This window comes from Leptinotarsa decemlineata, unplaced genomic scaffold (genome assembly GCF_025532065.1).
Source record: "Leptinotarsa decemlineata unplaced genomic scaffold, Ldec_3_MD MMD2_tig00000035_RagTag_RagTag, whole genome shotgun sequence".
Taxonomy (NCBI): Eukaryota; Metazoa; Arthropoda; class Insecta; order Coleoptera; family Chrysomelidae; genus Leptinotarsa; species Leptinotarsa decemlineata.
Genome location: NW_027412540.1, coordinates 26,160,908 through 26,183,055, shown reverse-complemented (window position 1 = coordinate 26,183,055; position 22,148 = coordinate 26,160,908). Strand labels below are relative to the sequence as shown.

At 35.8% G+C, this 22,148-nt stretch overlaps 1 protein-coding gene across 1 annotated transcript in view; it reads right to left on the bottom strand.

Annotated features, from left to right (window-relative positions):
* Positions 1–1,424: 1,424 nt before the first annotated feature.
* Positions 1,425–22,148, bottom strand: part of LOC111516268 (uncharacterized) — a 104,452-nt gene continuing 83,728 nt past the window's right edge. The window contains exons 2-5 of the mRNA XM_074172161.1: positions 8,320–8,478; positions 5,642–5,871; positions 3,164–3,710; positions 1,425–2,132 (exon numbers count right to left, since the gene is read on the bottom strand). Coding sequence (XP_074028262.1) covers positions 1,863–2,132; positions 3,164–3,710; positions 5,642–5,871; positions 8,320–8,478 — 1,206 coding nt within the window. The 3' untranslated portion in view covers positions 1,425–1,862. The remainder of the gene's footprint in view (positions 2,133–3,163; positions 3,711–5,641; positions 5,872–8,319; positions 8,479–22,148) is intronic.

Below are 22,148 nucleotides of genomic sequence, written 5' to 3'. Positions count from 1 at the left end.
ATTATAGGACGCAGAAGCAACATGGGCTTGCAAGTAAAGTTGCTGATGATCAAAACCGTTCTCATGCCCATAATACTGTATGCCTGCACTGCCTGGGGCCAGTGCGTACAGACATACAGGAAGAAGATACAATCGTCTATGAACGCGAGGGTAAGGGCCGCCGTAAACACACCATATTATGTACCAAACAGGTATATATACAGAGACCTAGACCTGGACACGCAATATGTGGACGTGTACATGAGAGAACACGCAGAAAGCGTGTTCTATAGAATCAGATCGCACAACAACTCTGCGCTACGTGATCTACACGATGCGTTGGATATGGATGACCCCGAGTTCCGAGAAAGGGACAAACATTCAAGGCTCGCAAAACAAAATCAACGACCACCCCCAAGAGTCGCCGTCAGGCGACTCAGGTAAGCATAAATTAACCATATAAACTCTCTTTCAGGTATGTTCAACGCAGAACAATTCGACCGCGACTCGATTCACTTTTCCTTAGATTCACTGAGGAATGCTCGGCGCTAGCATCAATAGCCGCCGGTTAGTTTTTGGGGGCCTCCATGCAAAAATTCAGTTAGGAATAGTCACGACAAAACAATACAACCGATCGCGGAAGAATAGCACCTAAAGGCTGACTTTCGACCAAAAGAGGTCAGATGTCAATCTTGCTGAAGTGCCCATCAGTAAGTTGAGGACCGCTCGCAGAACGGGGGTGGATGGAGTGGAGTATTGGGTTTTCCTCGCAAATTAGTTGTGGGGCGAAGCTTTTTACTTCAGGGCACTCAACCAGGGAGGGGGCATGGGAGGGGGATATTCATTCATGAAATATCATTGACTTTAGGTCGATGATGGCCACTACCTCGCACTGACGAGTGGCTAATGAGCCCGAAACCGGTCTGCAAGTGTGTGCGTTTCAAAATTGACTGTATTTTTTTGAGCAGTTTATATGAATAGTAGTTATGTTGAGCAGTGTTTAGACGCTTTGGTTGAGAATGTAGTAGGGAGAAATGTCATTAGTGTTAAATAGGTCAGCATTGTAAAAACTGAAACTCCTGCACACCAACATCAAAGGGGCCGACGCTAAGTGGGACTACTGTATATAAGTATACTGTGTCCAAAACCTTCTAGACCATTGACGAATTTTTTTTAACGAATTCCATAATTTTTCAATTCTACTACTCACCATTAGTTTCAATTTTAACTCGATTGCTACATTACTTTTGTTGTTTTTGCCTGAATAAAATTACACTACAATTGGATCCCTTGTGACCAACTATCAGAAATTTGAGAAACATTCCACTACAAAAAAAAGGTCCCAGCTTAAGCTTTCGAAATGTGATTCCAGGCTTGGCCCCACCATCCGTCTAAACCCATAGGAACAGCTCTTGTTCCTATGGGTTTTGGAATCGAAAAAGAAATTCATAATAATTTATTTTAATTCAAGCCTACCAAGTAAAAAGTGACAAAATTATGCGATACAAGTCAGAAATGTTTAAAAATAATTTATCACATAATATATAAATAGATATGTTTTATATTAAGGTTCTACACAGAATGGCGTAGACTGATTGGGAATCATTGCAAAAAATATATACACTTTTACGTCAGCTTCGAGTAGAAAAGATCACCCATTTTCCTAGCTCCAGGAAAATGAGATTCTGTTCGTATATCAAATAGAACAACTATCTGTGCATTGAAGAAGGACCGATTTTCAAAATCCCTTTGGAACAATCACATTACACAGTATAGTTACTGTAATTCATTTCACAGTAACTTGATGATGATCCGTTCAATAACCGTAGGGAAATGCAACTTCACTGGACTTTTCACAACCCATATCTCTTCGGTTTTCATGATTACACCCATAAAACTTTCATAGATTGACTTGCAGGTTCTTCAACTGGCGAAGAAAACCATCTCTTATGTTGCGGAGTGGACGGAGGCAAAGATGATGGTTTCTGCCACAGTTTAACATTATCGACGGTTCTCTTTTCTTCCTGTCTGTCACAACTTTCACTGGGAGAAATAGTTTCCATCATGGAATCCCGATTGAGGGTGATGCTGAGGGAACTGTAGTCGCTGTTGTTGTGGAGCATGCTTCGAAGTAACGCACTTTTTGTGGAAACCTTGAACAAAAAATGAAGTTAGAATTAAAAAAAAGAGCTCTTCTTTCTAAGAAACTACGAAAACAAGCCATGTACCAGGTCTAACCATCTTCAAGAAATGATAGCGTCCGCTATAGGACAATTTTATACCTTGGTGAATTCACAAATAATATCCCCCGGTTTTTAAAAAAGGAATGCTCACAGAACAAATATCAATTACAAGAAAATTTATTAAAAACAATAAAGACAACTCAGATGATAGAATCAGTAGTATATACGTTTACTTGTGGCTCTTGCTCAAAACTTTATATTGGCCAAACGTGGAGACCTTCTTCTTGAAGAATTAAAGAGCATATAAGTAGTTTCTTGATTGGAAAGACCAATTCCACATTTGCAAACCACCTTCAAGCACGACTACATTTAGAAGAGAAAAGTTTGAAACTCAATCTTTTAGAATCGAATGCGGGTCATTTAGTGAATGACAAAATAGAATAAAATGACCCTTACTGTATATTTTATGTTATGTTTATTTTCAAAATCATTAATTGGGTGGAGTCGAAGTAACCTGTATTGTGAACAGTTAAAGCTATCGGCATCTCAAAGGCCAAAAAACCAATACAGAGAAATTGCATTTGCAATGCAGAGAGAAGCCTCAAACTGTCAGTCAGTTTGAGGAGTGCCAGAAGATGACAGTACTACCAACTGTCGAAAGCGCTCGCAGATAATTAATAGAAGATATAAAGCTTCAAATCCTTTTTGTAAAATTTAATATTGAAATACTCAAAATAAAGGAAAATTAGTTGCATCAATAAATATATATATATATATATATATATATATAAAAATATATATATATATATATATATATATATATATATATATATATATATATATATATATATATATATATATTTAGTTAGGGAGCTAACGAAATTAGTTAGCTCCTTAACTATATTATTAAAGCGAAGCTGTTGGAAAGTAGGTTGCACTATATCGTTTACTTGAACTATACATAATGTATTTCTTGGATGAGTTTCAGAGTAGAAACTTACCTCCTCTGTCATAGTAGAATTAATCAGCGGTAATCCAACTTCTTGGAAAGAATTCATGGACGAAAACCCGCTCTCGTCCTCAACCGAGCTGATGCTACCGTTCGCTGGAGAATTAGACTTTTCAGATTTGCTTTTTGGATTGAAAAACATCCCGTTATCGTTCACCAATTCCGTATCGCTCTCCGCTACGGACCCTCTGGCCGAATCGACGTTTCGGAATATTCTCGTGTTCCTCCTCGAGTCGCATAGTTGCAAGGAGAGTTTTCGATTGAAAGCGGTCGAGATCTTCATTTCGGTTTCCGGCTGGATTAGTTTCGGACTGAGAGAGAAAGATGTCGTTCGTTGAGGTTTGTGTTCCGGAGGTGGGAATTCTCTGGCGAGTTGGGCCAAGAACTCTATGTCGTTTTCTGGATGATCGTTCTGGGCGAGGTCCGGCTCTTTGGTGTTCAACAACGATTGAGCGGTCCTTAAGAGCCGGAATGCTTCTTTCGCCAACTTATCCGGGGGAATTTCTTCCGGCGTCGGTTCCTCTGCTTTGCTCTGCTGCCTGCGAAATTATAATTATATAATATCAAAATGAGAATATTTCAGTCCCAACCGTTCGTGGTTTACACTTTTATGAGTATGAGTGTTTCTTTTGCTGTTATCTTTTTGGCAACACTGTTTTTGACAGATTACGCGTGAATCGTCATTGTCAAACTTGTTCAGTTTGGTCTATAATTTAACCATGAATCGACTTACGAATGAACAACGCTTGCAAATTATTGAATTTTATTATCAAAATTCATGCTCGGTGAAGAAAGTGCATCGTGCACTTCTTCCAATTTATGGGCAGTTTCGTCGGCCTACTGAGGGAGCTATTCGGAAGCTTGTGACTAAATTTCGAACAGAGTTCACATTATTGGACATTAAACCACCAACACGCATACGTAGAGTGAGGACCGAAGAAAATATTGCGGCTGTATCCGCCAGTGCTCGTGATGACGGTGAAATGTCGATTCGCCGCCGTTCTCATCAATTGGGCCTCTGTTAATCCACTACGTGTAAAATTTTGCGCAAGGATTTGGGTGTAAAACCTTATAAGATACAGCTGGTGCAAGAATTGGAGCCACACGACCTCCCACAACGTCTAACAGTTGGAGGAAGACCCACATTTTTATCGAAAAATCGCGTTCAGCGACGAGGCTCATTTCTGGTTGAATGGATACGTTGACAAGCAAAATTGCTGCATCCCGAAAAAGTCACTGTTGGGTGTGGATTATGGGTCGGTGGTATCATCGGGTCGTACTTCTTCAAAGACGACAAATAGCCGGAACGTTACTGTGAATGGCGAGCGCTTCCGTGTGATGATTGACGACTATTTGTTGCCCAAAATGGGAGAATTGGACATGCCTGACATGTGGTTTCAACAAGACGGTGCCACATGCCATACGGCATGCGAAACAATGGCCCAATTAAGAGCAGCCTTCGGTGAACAGTTCATCTCACGTTTGGGGCTCGTCAATTGGCCGCCTAGATCGTGTAATTTAACGACTTTGGATTATTTCTTGTGGGGTCATGTTAAGACTCATGTCTACAGGGATAAACCAGTAACTACTGACGCTCTAGAAGCCAATATTTAAGCATTTATACGTGAAATACCGGTCGATATGTTAGAGAGAGTGTGCCAAAATTGGACCTTGCGCATGGGCCATCCAAAGCGGAGCCGCGGACAACATTTGCATGAAATCATCTTCAAACAATAAATTATATTGATCGTTCTATCGATTCCAATAAGGATTTCATCAATTTTTTCAAATTTTTATGTTGTTTTGAAAATCAAATCCTATATCTCTTAAAAATCACCCGTTACGTGCTTTTGGCTACCCCGCAGAAGGGTTCTGGGCCTCCTCATTGCCCTTGTGACCCTCATGTCTGGGTACCCAAGCTAGAGTGACTCTTTCTTTGGATACTTAGCTCCTTGAGCTTCCCACCAGTGTTGAGAATACTTGAAATGAGATGAGCGCCACAATTGCCGCTTGGCTGTCGAAGAAAATGGCAATGGTTTTATTTGTGACCTTCTGCCTGTTTATTTTCCCTATACAGTGTTCGATGGCCGCTACTTCTGCCTAGAACACAGTTGCATTACGTTCGAGGCTGAGTGCGTTCTCTTCTTTGCTCTGCCTCCGTATATACCGGCTCCCGTTCCTTCTTGGGTTTTTGAGCGATCTGTATACCAAATTCCTTCCGCTTTTACCGGTGGGATGGGTTTATGATACCTGGTGGTATTTCCATCGTTAGAATATCTTCAAATCTATTCTCAAAGTCATCATGTAGGAAAATTGAATGTTGACCGTATGGTGAACGTATGGACCCCTCCCCCCCCCTTTCGAATTATGAACCCCAATTTTTTATCACGCCAACGTAGACCCCTGCCGAGACTCTCGTTGACCCCTTGGGATCCATCTGGACCAAATCATTGATCAAATATATACTTACCACTGAATGTCTTTCAGTTGGTGTTCATCCAACGTCCTGTTGACAGTTTGTTGTAGAGAAATGTCAATGGATCCTCGACTGTGTTCAAGTTGATGTTCACTCTTTGACCTGTGAACTGAGTGTCGGCGACTCATCCTGCTTCCTAACAGTTCTAAACTGTGATGCGTTTTTTCCAAATAAGTCACGACCTGCTTCATCACCGCCCTATACATATCCCGACTTTTTTGCACCTACAAAGAAACAATAAAAAATTATATGATTCAGCAGCATCTGAAGATTATTACTGGATTTTTTCCCAACACCAATCCGTTATTTTCACACCTCGACACGTGTTTCGATCACCAAGTGATCATCTTCAAGAGAAAGATCAAACTAACTGATAGTTTGATCTTCCTCTGGAAAATGCTCACTTGATGATCAAAACACGTGTCGAGGTGTCAAACTAACCGATAGTTTGATCTTCCTCTTGAAGATGATCACTTGATCACCCAAAGTTCCAAACAGTGCATCACAGCATCTGAAGATGATTGTCAATCTTGTTTTCGAAACTGGTAACAACGGTTATACAGTGTCTGTTATTTCGAGTTTCCATTAGAAAATGTTTAATTGAAAAGTTTTAGAGTTTACTTTTACTATTTTTGAAGTACTTGTATTTTATACACACATCGGAAAAGTCTAGGGATATTTTTATAACATACTAAATATCATAAAAATAAATGCATGAGGACGTTTAATTTCGATTAAATTGGTACACTCGACCACCCTGTAGATTTCTATGGATTGAACAAAGCCTGCAAAAACGGTAACTGATCTTTTATCAAGTTTTTTACAAACTGTAGGTTTTCGGCTAAAATGAATAATCTGAAAGTGTCGAGTTTGTACATTCTATGCAGTTCTTGCTCAGCAATTAAACTGGAAATATTGTGCTTTAACATGGAACGCCATCACTTACCATTGGCTGAGATGAATAGAGCTGTAGGGCTTCTTCAAGGTGGCATGCGACAAAATGATGTAGCTCTTCGTTTGGGGGTCTCCCAAAGTGTTATCAGTCGATTGTGGCGGCGTTTCCGTGAAACTGGCAGTCCAGCCGAACAACATCCAGGGCGAGGACGCGCTACAACTGCAGTTCAAGACCGATTTTTGGTCTTAACCGCAAGAAGACAACCGACAATCACAGCACCTGAGTTGGTTAACGTGTTGCATCAGACGCAACAGGTAACCATTGGTCGTGATACTGTCAGAAATCGACTGCATGAAGCATATCTCCACAACAGAAGGCCACTTAGATGTCCACCTTTGTCGAGAGGCAATCGCGGTAGAAGATTAGAGTGGTGTCAAGAACATCAAAACTGGGATGCAAATGATTGGGCCACAGTTTTGTTTACAGACGAATCCAGATTTAGATTTCATCCAGATTCTCGTCGAGTAAGACTGTGGAGACGACCTGGAAATAATGAACATTTGCGACACGTCCAGGAAGTCCACACATACAGAGGTGGTACAGTAATGCTATGGGGCGGAATCATGATCGGCGGCAGAACCGATCTCGTTTTTCCAAATCGCTCCCTCACAGCTCGACAGTACCTCGACACCATTCTTCTACCTATCGTCCGCCCGTTTGCTGGTGCTGTTGGTGAAAACTTCCACCTAATGCACGATAATGCTCGTCCACATGTCGCGCGTCTGGTGACTGACTGGCTCACCAACGAAGGAGTTGATGTATTGCCATGGCCAGCACAATCACCGGACCTGAATCCCATCGAGCATGTGTGGGACATGCTTCTACGAAGAATTACTCCGCATATGGTGAACATTCACACAACGTTTCAATTGAGAGAGCTTTTAATCGCTCAATGGGCAAATGTATCTCAACAAGACATTGACAATCTCATTTTGTCGATGCACGATAGATGTAGGGCCGTAATAAACCAGCGTGGAGGCCATAATTTGTACTGATTCCAATTTTTTTTTGTATTATGATTTTTTTTCGGGGTGCCAAAGAAGAGCCATATTTTTTTTTAGTCCCGACACTTATATGCGCACTCAGTATTTTTGACCATTTAATAAATTTTGTTGTAAGTTACATTCGTTTAATGATCACCCGTCAACTTTTTTTCCCTAAAGCGATCTAAAAAAAATTATTGCCATTTTTAAAAATATCCCTAGACTTTTCCGATGTGTGTATTTGTGTTGACCAGTACGATGAAAATGTTGTACCAAATTTTCTTGATTTATTTGTTCGTCTGTTGTATTTCAATTATAATTATTATTAGTTTTTTTACCGATATTTATCATATCGATAGATATCTAAAGACGATCGTTGTTTCTTCTTTTTATTTGTAAACGACCCTGTCAATGAGAATTACGTTCTTCAGACGAAAAAGTATGTTTGATATGATTTGATTTGATATGAGTCACTTCATTCAAAAGGATCGCACCTAGTTTTGACAGAATTTTCATTATTTTTACTAAATGAACCAATAATAATAATTAATCATTCATCATGAATGTCTGAAAAACATTGTGCATTTTATTCATGAACAGATATGTTTAGTTTGAAACAAAAATCAAATTGTTCAAGTTCGAGTATGTTCGAATATCAAAGTGCATCTAAAGTATTCTACAGTATATTTCCTTTTGAAGAGTACGGCGAATTTTGAAAAACTCTTTACACTGACCTCTTTGATTTGCCATTCCAAAGTCTCTATCTTCGATTGGCTGGAAATATTTTCTACAGGAAGGTTTGTCCGCCGATCCAAACATAGCGATGTCCTCCTAGTGTTATTTATGTTGCCACAAGAATATCTTCTGGTCTCATCCAAACCACTGCGAGTATTCTGGAAAAAAAACACATTAATACAAATTTCAAGTTATTTGTCAAATAAATGGGATCATCTAAGTAGAGAGAAGTTGATCACATGTGGTGTACCCCAGGAAACTGTGTTGGGACCAATTCTGTTCATTCCTTACTTTAACAATACATTTCCTTGTTTAAAATCATTCAGAAGTCATAGTCCAGTCATTATAGTAAGTTCACCTCGGAATTTGGGATACCCAGCTGTAAGTCTGTAAATACTTGTATATTGACACCCTGAAAGTTGTCTCAAAACCTACATATGGTAGGGTGTACGCAACTATTAACTTTCAAGGTCAAAGGTCACAAAAATCGGTTTTTTGCGCTTTTTTTGTAAATATCTCATTTCCTATGGGTTTTTTGCTATTTGTATTTATTATCAATATTGTAGAATATAAAATTCTCTACAAATTTTGTTGAAAAAGTTTTTTCATACGGTGAACCGTTTTCGAGATTGAGGGCGGAGAGCGCGCGGTCACAGGTCAACCGGTGCCTCCGGTCGAAAACGCGCCATATATAGTTGATGAACTATCAATAAATCAATGATTATAAATATTTATCAATTTTTATAAACTATTATATTATATTTTATAATTTTTTTCCTAACCTATCCACTTTTTATTCAGTATTAATTTATTTAACAACACTTACCTGCCCATGTAATTACAGAATTGTTAACGAAAATATAGCAATTATATTTGAATTTCAAACTAATTAATAACTTTTTACATGATGAAAAAAACAAATAAATTATGAATGAATCTTTTTATTAAAAAATATCATTCAATACATTTATTTTCATTAAAAGTAAAAAAATGGACTAAAGTTTTGTAGACTTGACGTGATGCATATAACGAAGATGATCGAGATTTTTCAAAGTTACCCCAGATACATATTGGGGACTATCCGAATGATTTTCTTTGCACAGAAACAAATTGCCATGATATGTGCCATGATAAGAATCATGGCACATATCATGGCAAAACTAACACAACCATCAACGACGTCTGCCCTCACGCGTCTGTCCGCGTTCGGATCTCGTTCTCGGTGATGGCGCTTCATTGCTTCGGCCACCCTTCTACCTCAGCGCATGGTCTCCCGTCGTCTTACAGTAGACGCGACGCGACTGCGTTGCGCCAGTTAATCTTATCGTGATAACTTTTATATGATATTACTAGTGTAAAAAACCAAGTTTATTTATATTGAATACTTAAAATAACAATTGTATCAATTTTTATAAGAATTTGACAGATACTGTGAAAAAAGTATCCATTTTAATAGTACAGATAAAGACTACAAATCCACCTACTTTTTATTGCTATTGTGAATTTTCAATACATATGTCGTCTATCTATGTAAGACTATTCAGATTTTTGAAATTATCAAAATGTTACATGTCATATTTCTTCCATTCAGAACATTTTATTTTTTGTGAAAGAAAGATAAAAATCAGATATCAATCAGATGAGTTCGACTTTAAATGAATGGTAACAAATTGCACTTACATGGAACACTGCCATTCCAAAAATTAATCACTCCTAAAAATATAACCCCTTCAATTCAAATTTTATTTTTTATTTCTTAAAATGTGTTTTATATATTCATCGTCTGTATGTGGTAAATGAATATCTATTCTATATAAGAATAATATCCAATAAAATATTCAAGAAGTGACTTTCAACAAAATCAGTACAATAACTAGATCCGCACATTTTTCAATTCATAATTGTTTATATTACTAATACTGTGCCTCCTGATTAAAAATGACAATCCACTTATGTAATACTCTCGCAATTAACTGTATTTAGACCTGAAGTGTTCTGTGTAGGTATAAAAAATGTTTTATAGTTGCTGGTTGACATGAAGACACAGATAATGTAATTCCTGTTAACATAATTCGCTTTCTGTTTTGGCATAACTGTTACGCCTTTTACAGTTTCATTGAACGTCTTGTAGCAATTAATTATCTTTGTAAAGCTCATGTCCCAGGCCCCGGAATTCAAATGATTTTATATAAAAATCGGACACTTGTTAATGGGTTCGGAGTATAACCTGGAAATTTTATAAAGTTAATTAACTCAACAAATGGAATGTGGTCCATGATTAATGATTTTAGGGGAAAACAAAGAAAAGAACACGTTGATATATACAGGCCGTTTTTTTAACTGATACCACTATCTCGTGATATATTTGCAAAAAACTGAAAATGACAGATTTTATTTTTTTGCTCTACCGCCTCCAGTTTCAATAATATCAAAAAATGACAAAGAAACTTTTTGCTTTATTCTATGTGCTTTATTATCTGGGTGAACGCATTTTTCAATGCAACGTTTTGTTCATTGAATTCCATCATCAATACATGTTTTTTAAATACGGACCTGTATATTGTTTTCTACATTTTCGTAGTCATTATAATTACAAATTCGTTGATATATCACAACATCTATATTTCCCGACGTTTCTTCCCGAAACCACATCATCACTATCATTTTTCATTAAGAGCTCGAATTTCCGAATGTTTCTGAAATCCAGAGTTCTTCTATCGATAATGTCGTTTATTGAGATTATAAATATTTGTATTCACTTAAATCCAACTAAATTTCTGTCAGGGTCGTCTTGAAAAAGAGAGACCAATAATCTTTGTATCAATAACAAGCCTTTCATAATTTCCAAATGTCTTTTGAAAATTTGTAGCTACCCAAAAATGTCTGTTCAGAAAATGAGGATATCAACAAGAATTAACTAATAAAAATACTGTATTAAAAAAGTCATAGATGATTTTCTCGAGAAACATGATAAAACAGAATTACTTTTTTTGAAGTAAGCCATGAAATACGTGAATGTGAATGTCAAGTTAATTGTCATACACAAAATAAAAGTTATTCAAGTCGTTGAGCAAGCGTTGAGCAAGGGAGAAACATGAATTTTTCCAATGACGAAAAAGTGGATATGCTTTTTGTATATTCGAGATGTTTGAGGAATGCTACCAAATCTCTGGCAATGTATCAGGAATTGTATCCTGAACGACGACAACCTAATCATAGATATTTTCATCGAATCGAAAAAAACCCTCTGAAAGAAAATGTACGGTTACTGAGTGTGGTGGCGATAATTAAAACGGCGTTTTAGGTGAGTTCAAAGAAGATTCACAATAATGATACAGTGACATTAATTTGATTTAGGATTAATGGAAAATACAAAAATTGAGAACAAGGAAGTATCTCTGAGGGAGATCGCTCATAATTCAGCCATATCCACCACGTCTGTACAGGAGAAAAGTTTTTTGTAGATGGCTCATTAGAAAATTTCACCAAGACAATTAAATTTGTAAAAAAAATTGTAGTGTGATGAAAGTACATTTACCAATAACGGATGGTTCAACAGGAATATACATTATCATTGGCGATAAGAAAATAAATATTTACATAGTTACCAATTTTCAAGAGAAATATGGTGTTAACGTATGGCTTGGTGTTCTTGCTAATTAAATTATTGGCCCCCACTTTTTTTAACCATCTCTGAGAATTATACTTGGATTTCTCATCAGGGACTCTAATTGAGTTATTAGAATTACCACTTAGCCTTAAGAAAATATGAGTATTTCCAACACGACGAAGCTTCACCACATCGCAGGAGAATCTGCAGAGATTTCCTCAATATAACTGTGCCAGGAAAGTGGATAGGAAATAATGGTCCTATTGAATGGCCTCCACGTTTACCAAACCTTTCTCTTAAAGATTTGTCATTATGTGGCTTCATAAAAGATCAAGTATTCTGCATCGCTATCACTCCACGGATGTTAGAGAACTGCCACAAGCACACTATTTCTGGAGCAAGTTCGCAACAGTTTTTTTTCAATGTGATGTATTAACGATACTGTTAACTATGTGTTACAACAATAGTTCGATATTTGATTTCTCATTGAATAAAAACTGTTAAATGATAGAATATTGATGATGTGGTTTCGGGAAGAAAAGTCGAGAAATACATATGTTGTGATATGTCAACGAATTTGTAATTATAATGACTACGAGAATGTATGAAAAATATACAGGCCCGTATTTAAAAAAATATATTGATGATGGAATTCAATGAACGAAATGTTGCATTGAAAAATGAGTTCAACCAGATTATAAAGCACGTGAAATGAAGCAAAAAGGTTCTTTGTCATTTTTTGATATTATTGAAAATGGAGGCGGTAGAGCAAAACTCTATCATCTGTCATTTTCAGAGTTTTGCAAATATCTCAGAAACCGTTGATGATTTTATAGATATGAAAATACCAGTGTACTGCATCCCTACACAGCCAAATTTTGTTCCATTTAACCGTCCTTGTAGGATCTACCGTTTCTGAGATAGCAATAGTGGTATCAGCTAAAAAATACGGCCTGTACAATAAACACAGACAAACTGAACAATTACTATTGTTCTGTGGCGGAAAAAATTAACAAAAATTACCGATTCTTTATAATCCGCTGATTCATTTATAGAACATTTGGCTCGATGATAATTTTATTTTAAACCTTACTGATGCAACAGCTTGAAAAAATGATTCACTCTTTTAAAAATAAGAAGGCCGCTGGATCGCATCCATGTAAAAGGTTAGGTTGAAATAGGTCTAAAGTGAGTGGGTCTATTCGACCCTCCACTGCAACCCGCAAGGGTTTATTGTGGCTCACAACTATTCACTCTCGACCAAATAAACCCAGCTTCTTAACGAAAAATGTGGAGATGAGATAGATCTAGAAGGATCTCCATTATCATTGGTCTGACAATCATCACATAAATCCAATGGATTCGTTTGGGACCTAAAAATTAAAATTATGAAAAAAAAATGAATAGCATCAATGTAAAATGTAGGTACAGAATTCTCTATCAATCAGTATATACCGCAATACAGTAGAATCAATATTTATTGAGCTACGGAGCTACAAAAATACATGTCACTGAAACGGAGAAAACTTATATAACCTACCTACTACTTCTGTTCACAGCTTTTTCTCTCAACATTTTTAAGGTCATTAGCAGTCCACTCATTGCTCCACTCACTAAAAAAGCCCATTTGAGAGAATAAATGTGACTAGAACTCATAACATTTTTCTTTATAAATAGATTCCTCTCCGCCTTTATCGTCATTCGAAAGAGCTTTTATATTTGGTCGATACGTCATTGTTTCTAGCCTTCCATTATTTCTTGAAGTACCAAGCAAGCAATCACTATTTATTGTTTAGACAGGAAAGAGGATTTGAAAAGCTGTTATACTTAGACGAAAATAAACGGTTTCACGTTTCATTAAAAATACATTCACCGCGAGCGAAGAATGTGAATTGTGCCGTCTCTTTCCCACAATCTGTAGACAATGGAATGTATGGAAATAAATAGATTCATTCATGTAAAGGTATACTAGAGTGTCGTTTAATAAAAGTCCCGTTAGTGAATTGTGAGCCACATAACCTCTAGTCATGGATAGGATGATTCAGTGGGAGATTCGTGTTACACGAACAGTTTTCCAATGAAATCATGAAAAACTGCAGGAAATGACGGCTTGGTGTACATCAAGATTAGGTTGTGGAAAACAATTATGCAAATATGAATGATCGATACTCATACGTCTGGCACCCTCTATTACTTTTCGTTGTTTTGCGAGTTTAACCTTGAAGTGAATCTAAATTTTTATTCTGGAGTTGATATGTTAGCCCTGTTACAACTGATTTTATTCAAAGTTTCTTTATTTTAGAGCATGTACAGCTCAGTAAATCTAGCTGTGCCTCTAAACATTGGACGCGCAGAGCTCATTTACATAAGAAAATGAGTGAGTGTTGGAACCCAAAGAAAACTCCTTTTCCACACCAGAACTATAGCTTGTCAAAGCGCATTTCGCTGAACAAATCAGCATCATCAGGAGATGATAAAACTATATATATCGTACAACTAAGTTAGCCTTTTTTATACATCATTCCCTTTGGGGGAGGGTCAGTGAAGGTTATTCAATGAAATGAAGTACAACGTTTTTTAAAGGACAAAACAAAAGCACTACAGGAAAATGCTTAAGGCGTTCTGAAATGGGTGCCTGCCTTATTACATTAATTGAAAGAAGTCAAGATTTTTCGGAGGATGGATCAGAGAGCGAATGATGTAGTGCTTGCTGCCGAGACAAAAATGAAAAATCAAGTGCTTGAAGAAGATTTTTCTGAGAAAGAGTAGCGGTCTAATACTCCGAGAATGTCAAAGAATCTAGTTGTAGCAAACCGAGCAGAAAACAGGTCCATATCGACCAATTGCTTAAAAATTAGGTATCAATTCCTTTTTTTTCACCTTTCTACCTAATTAATCTGCATATTTTGCTTTCAAATTTCCGATTTTTTCTCATTCTAGGTCCCACGATGCAAAATGAGGATTTACTCGATCATCATAGAGACATATTGGGTTGCAAAGCTTAGATGATAAAAAGAAAAAAATGTTATTTAATATATACCTTTTCATTGGTGGGGGAGTCGGCTATAGAATTTTAAATATGTAAAAAAATACTGTTACATGGACATACTCGAGCACGTCAGATATTGATAGCATCAATGTCCTACGTATTTTTAATAATGTTGGTATGTTAATCTGATCGTTTGCATGATGCAGGTGGTTGTACGTAAGGGTTAAAAGTAAAAAAAAATTAATCGAGCACGTCAGATTTTCTGAGAGGGTGTTAAGTGCAACAAAAAAAGCTCCCATTCAATAATCTGACGATTTCGATCTAAGCCAACTCGCGGTCATTATTATAATGTGCAAAAAAAATTCGCCATTTTGAAATACTCAAGCGCGTCAGATTAAGATATATATTGGTCATCTTTATGTTTCAGACGTGCTGTCTCATAATCTGACGTTTATCTAGAGGGATTCGCTTAATCTGACAAAAACAATATTTTTTTAAAAATTGTTTTCAATTCATTGAACTCAATTAATTGAAAAGCCCAGGAAATAGCATGCAAATAAATAAGTGTTTGTTTTTTAAGTAGAATACTTGTATTTATAAGAAAATAATTAAAAAAAAAGACTCACTTTTATCGTAGGATCGTATGAAGTATATATATCAAAAGGGCTCCACGAAGTTTAAAATTTATAGGCCAATTATTTATACCTTTTATCCCATTATTTATGCCAACGGAGATTGGGAAAAGTTAGTTAACAACTGAATAACTATTTGAAAAATGGTGATAGAACTTGTTTTTCACCGGGGGTACTCGATTCATTCAAGTGTTAAAAAGATACTAGATTTTTTTTCAAATTTTTAAAATGACATTTTATGTTATAAAAAAATTATTTCTTTTGATAAACTCTCTTTAGCGGCAGCGCGCGCATGCCGTAAAAATAGGGTTTTCAAAGTCAAATTAAAATTATAAATAACGGAGATAGAATTTCGGAAGTCGGGACTTTTTTATCGGAAATTTCCTCCTCTTTAACGAGATTTTTTCAAAATTGCCTAAATAATAATATTTTTCGAGTTATTAACGAAAAACTAAATACCATTTTTTTTTTAAATCTTATTTTGTTAATAACAATTGCAATTTTTTACCTGCACCAAAATCCTTCAAAAACTATCGCTCATTTTTTTAGGACTTTTATCTCTATTTCTCATGTTTTTGAACTTGTTGATTAAACTAGCAGGGATAAGTTGTGACTTGAAGTTTTAAAATAAAAATATGTGGTAAACATTTCTGACAACAGAACACCTCAAAATATTTTTTCATAAAGAACTACGTCACGAAAATACCCATCAATTACTTTTTGTATAAACCAACCTTGCATATTGAATTTGTTCTTTTATTCAAGCACGTTCACACGTTTACGTCTCCTAAAGTACACCACTTCTTATCAACTTCCTGTATACCCGTATGGAGATACCCATTATGCATACGATAAGACAATAGACAAAGAACAGTAATTACCCATTTTGCAGATACAGCTCCCTACGAAGAAGGTAAAATGTAAATTTTATTTAATTATAGTTTTACAGTCTTGCTATGCAAATAAATGTCTTCGCTACAGATTCCAAGTGAGGAAATTGCAAAATTTTGTTGTTGTAGCATAACATAATAGTTTGCCTTGAAAGATAGTTTTTTTAGATTTTACGATTTGATGTGCGTAATTACGAAAACACATAGTTTTTATTCCGATTACTACAACTAGTGAAAGTTCACCTTTGAAACTGAACTTTTGCAAACAAAATGAATCGCCATAAAAACGTAAAATCTCGTCCGGTGACTATAGCTGAAACAGGTGTAGGAAAAATATTCGTGAGCGGTCTTTATTGTAGCAGGGAAGTCCACGATACAAAATGGGGACACAGCATACCTAGTTAGGTGTTGAGTGCAACAAAAAAAAGCTCTCATTCAATAATCTGACGATTTCGATCTGACGCAAGCTCGCGGCCATTATTATAATGTGCGAAAAAAATTCGCAAATTTGGAATACTCAAGCGCGTCAGATTAAGATATATATGGTTCATCTTTATGTTTCAGACGTGCTGTCTCATAATCTGACGTTTATCTAGAGGGATTCGCTTAATCTGACAAAAACAATATTTTTTAAAAATTGTTTTCAATTCATTGAACTCAATTAATTGAAAAGCTCAGGAAATAGCATGCAAATAAATAAGTGTATGTTTTTTTAAGTAGAATACTTGTATTCATAAGAAAAAAATTTTTTTAAATGATCAAAAAAATTTATTTTTTTGTAATAAATTGATTGATTAATGAAGATAAGAGAAATTAAACTTTCTATGTTTTTTACCACTTTTATTTGTAACTAACGTTACTGTAGTTTAATCCTATATGGACATTTTCAAACTTATACAATATTTAGTTACAAATAAAAGTGGTAAAAAACATAGAAAGTTCAATTTCTCTTTTCTTCAGTTAATTGAATAATTAATCATCATCTTCATCTTCATCACGAACGAGTCTCTGTGATCAGCTGTGATGGCGTCATGGCAACAGAATTCAGAGTGGGGACGGAGTGAGGGAGTAATCGATAGAGACAAAGTGAATAGAAAATAGAGGAATATAAACTCGGAGAGGGAAATATAGGTATCACACAGCTGCACGCATTAAACTTTATCGACGAATTTTCGTTATTTCGGCTTGCGGAAATCGTCAGGTTATATAGTTTTAGTTATCTTTGAATTATTTCCTTCAAAATAAAAAAAATTAGCTACGCTCGAGAATTTCGAAATGACGTTATTTTTTTACAACTTTGCTGCCCTCCCCTTTCTTTACGTCACTCTCAAATTGTCAGATTACTGGAATATACACTTTTTAGCAGGTAATTAACTCTCCCTACCTTAATCTGACGCGCTCGAGAATTTCTGATGATGAATTTTTTTACTAATCTGATCCTTTATCCCTCAAAACGGCCTTATATATGGGGCTGATATTTGGTGGAGGTACTTAACCGGGTACAAGGTTTCCCCCTGTATATTAATCTGCCGCGCTTTAGTAAATCCCGATATCCCCGCTTGGGTTTCCCTATTATTAAATAAGTATCAAAATAAACATAAAACAAGTGATATACAGTTTGTCAACTTCCGGCATTTATTCCAGGCAGTGTTTCAGAAAATAAAGCTCTAGTGTAATCCACATTTTTGATGGTACACGAATCTACGGTTTGCCAACAGAAATTTTTAAACAATGTGGGAAAACGAGGTTGTCTCGATTGTTCTTTTTCAAGAACACTACAGACACTACAGGAAAACCCCTAAGGCACTCTAAGAGCGGTGCGAAAGTAGCGATTCACATTGGATTTGAATCCAGCGGCTTCAGGGTATGCTTATAGGGGCGGAGCTCTATACATGAGAGCAATACCTCAAAGGTTTGATCTAAACTTTATAAAGCACCAAAAGTTATTGAGGTATGTACCTACAGTTCTCTAGGTCGGAACAGTGTTCCTAGCTTTTGAGAAGCAGTCCATGCAATACCAGCGACATATACAACAGGTGTCCGTGCAGGAGTAGTTCCTGCATATTTCCTCACACATAATTTGAGTTCATCACTCATTGCATTGGCAGCTGCTTTTTTTATCTGCCCCACATGACCCAGCTCGCGAAACTGCTTCTCTATTTTGCTTATTATTCATTGAGATATGGGCGGTAAATTAGGAAATTTCTCATGAAATAGGGGAGCTAGTTTCTGTTGTATTCGGGTTTTTTCTTCGTAACCAATCATTTCTAAAACTGTTATTTTATGCATTTCCGTTAATCTAACCATTTGTCAGACTGGAACTTAACGAACTTTGAACTTAAATTGAAATACTAACAACTTATATTGCAACATACAAAAAAAGTTGACAAGGCGTTTTAAACTAACGTTGCCATAGAAATTATTTACAGTTTTTTAAAGGATATCGTCTAAAATAGTATATTATGCAACGATCATGTAATGATGGTTATTAAGACACGAGCATTAACCGGGATACGAAACGAGCCGAAGGCGAGTTTTGTATGGTATATGCGAGTGTATTAATAACCATTACATGAGAGTTGCATACGCTATTTTGATAATTAATGGGTTAATTTAATCGTCAGTGTATTTCAGAATATGTTCAAACACATCTCCATCTCTACTTAAACAAACATATAATCTCTTCAAAAGATTGTCATGTGTAGCGCTTCTGATCAAGTCTGGAGTCAAACTATTGAAAGCAGTTGTAACTCTCGATTTCATATCTTCCATTGTTGTTATTGGAGTAGAGTAAACCATATTTTTAATGAAACCCCACACGAAATAATCTAATGGATTGCCATCTGGTATTCTAGGAGGCCAACGAAAAGGTCCATTATTACCAATCCATCTGTCTTCGAAGATTTTGGTTAAAGCTTCGCTGACTGAATGAGAATTATGGGGTGGAGCACCATCCATTTGGTACCATACACGTTCTCTTCCTGGTCTATTATTTAAAATCATTTGAATTGTCATTGATATTGTCAAGGAAATGTTCATCCTCTTGAGTCTCGACAAGTAACCATTCAAAGAATTCCACTCTACGAGGTAAATCAGTCTCTTTCAAATGTTGGACACAGTAGAACTTATAGGGATGCAATTTATGCTTATTAAGAATTCGACAAATTGTCACGTAGGGTATACCTATCTCCCTTTCAGCCTCGTGCATAGAAGCATTTGGAAATGCATGAAAGTATCCCAAAACTGTTATTATACCATTGTCATCATCATCCACTTTAGTCTTCTTACGAATGATTTTTGGACGGAAGGTTCCATTCAAGCTACAGTTTTTTAGTAGTCAATTTATCACATTATTATTCAGCTTCGGAAGTTGTGGATATCTTTCATGAAATACTCGGCATGTTCTACTTGCAATTCTATCGCACTCACCATAAATTATTAATAAATTCAAGAAATCTTCATTACTGTAACCTAATCTTGACATTATTCTATTATAATTGGTAGCTATCACAATCAGTCAAAACCACCAATGAAAGTCTGACGTTAAATAATTGGTTTATTTATTTTTCCAAAGCACACTATTGAAAAATATTAATGTGTACTGTTGTACGTTAGAGACCAATACCTCAATGTATACAAATTGTAACTTTTTCTGAGGTAGGTACATACCAACGTTTGTTTGAATTTCGAATTGACTGATCTGAGACAGTTAAAAAACTGGATCAAAAAGAAATATTACTAAGTATAAAAAAAAAGTTGAATATCCAAAATAAGTGATGAATTCAAAAAAACGAACAAGAAAACCACGTCAGTTTCCGTTTGAAACAGTTTATCTCGAAAAAGGTTCAAAATAGAAATAGTATTATCTGAACAAAGTTAATCTAAAATTGGATGTAGAGCTCAAAAATGTTGAAATATACAGGGTGTTCCATTTGAAAAAATTGAGTTCCACTCATTTTTTCATGAGATCAAAGTATCTGCATTTTTTGAAGACCCTGTATGAGGCAAATGAAAATATGACTCGGAGTGAAGATCCTCATAGTATCACTCCACTCCATTACAAATTTGATCGTTTTAGTGCAAGAGAGATTATCAGCATTTATAAAAGTTCATGTTTGGTAAAAAAAATATCGAAACTAATTTACATCTTCTAAACGGTAATAGATAGGTATAGGAAAATAGTATATGAATTTGTTGACAAAGTGATAATGAATCATAATATGATATTATATACGGGGTGTTCCATTTGAAAAATCAAAGAAGCCGCTACTTTATAGTAGAAGCGACAAAACCGCTTCGTCTGAAATATTTCAGGCGTGTAGGTCATATTGATTTATGCATACTGTGAAATGTTCAGGTTGATCCGTTAAATAGTTTGTCAGAAACGGCTAATTAACGCTCATCATGAAAAGCCCGGTATATAGAATCACAACCTGACAACAATGTTTTCGTTTTAATGCAATAATATTTTTGAGACTTTAGTACCTACTATTTTGGAATTTTAGTATAGTTGTCAACACCGAATTTATTCAAGCCAAAATCCTTTTTCCGATTTTACTTCCTGATAAAAGTTGTTAGTAGACCGTTACCATCTCTCTTTATCGTTCTCAAATACTATTGATGCGGTGTTGAAAGCTGAAGTCCTCACCAGAAATCTATTTTCAGTTTCGAATGAAAGATCTTCTCTCCAGCAAAATTTTCATATACGTACTCCTCAATTTATTACATTCCTTAGAATGATTCATTTCGAATTTCAACAAGAATGATTTCATCACTCCCGAGTTTTGAATTCGCTTCGCTAATGCTTCGAATTGTATTTACTAAAAACCACATTTTTCATGAGTTCGATTCCCTTCCATAATCATTCGTGTCATTCCTGAAATACGCGATTTGAATGTATTTATTCCCGCAAAATAAATTTATAATGACACATAAGGTGCCATATTTTTTCGTATCTTTATTAAAAACGTTGATCATTGCTTTTAAATTCGCAACACGCCACGAACATTCTTGATAATATGCTGAATATAAAGTGGTGTCGAACAAGAATAACAAGTAAAATTCTGCATGAATGTGACCGATGCCTTCAAAGAAATGTATTTTGCCTCTTGGTTGAAATTTGTAGGGGAATATTTCACAAAACCAATAAGCGCCAGCTGCATTTTACAACAAGAAGACATTTCGAGGAGAAACATATGCTTCCTATTTATGTTTTCAATGAATCCAATTTACTGTGACGGTCGTTCAATATGTTCATGTAATTGCAAAATCAAAGAATTTGAAGTGGACAAGAAAACATCTGATATTTCAAAAAAGCCGCAAACGAATGACTACATCTGAGTTCCTGATTTGAAACGCAGATGTGTCCAATGTCCTACATATAGTACACATCTAACTTGTCAATAATTGTCAGAACGTGGAAAAAAACATCCAGTATTGGTATCCTTTCATTAATATACGTTTGCCTTCTGTGCTTGACGTTGGGTTATTAGTAAGGATACGAATCTATCTATCTACAATTCCATTCCAGCTAATATAAAGTGTCTAAATATCGAATTATTTAAAAAAAAAATTCAAGAATTACTTATTGTTTGCACAAACTAATATGTATTTCGAGATAACACATTAAGTGGATCAATAAAACTAACACTAATGACTTATGTTAATGTTGTATGTTTTTTTCTTTTTTTTTCTGAGGAACTTGTAT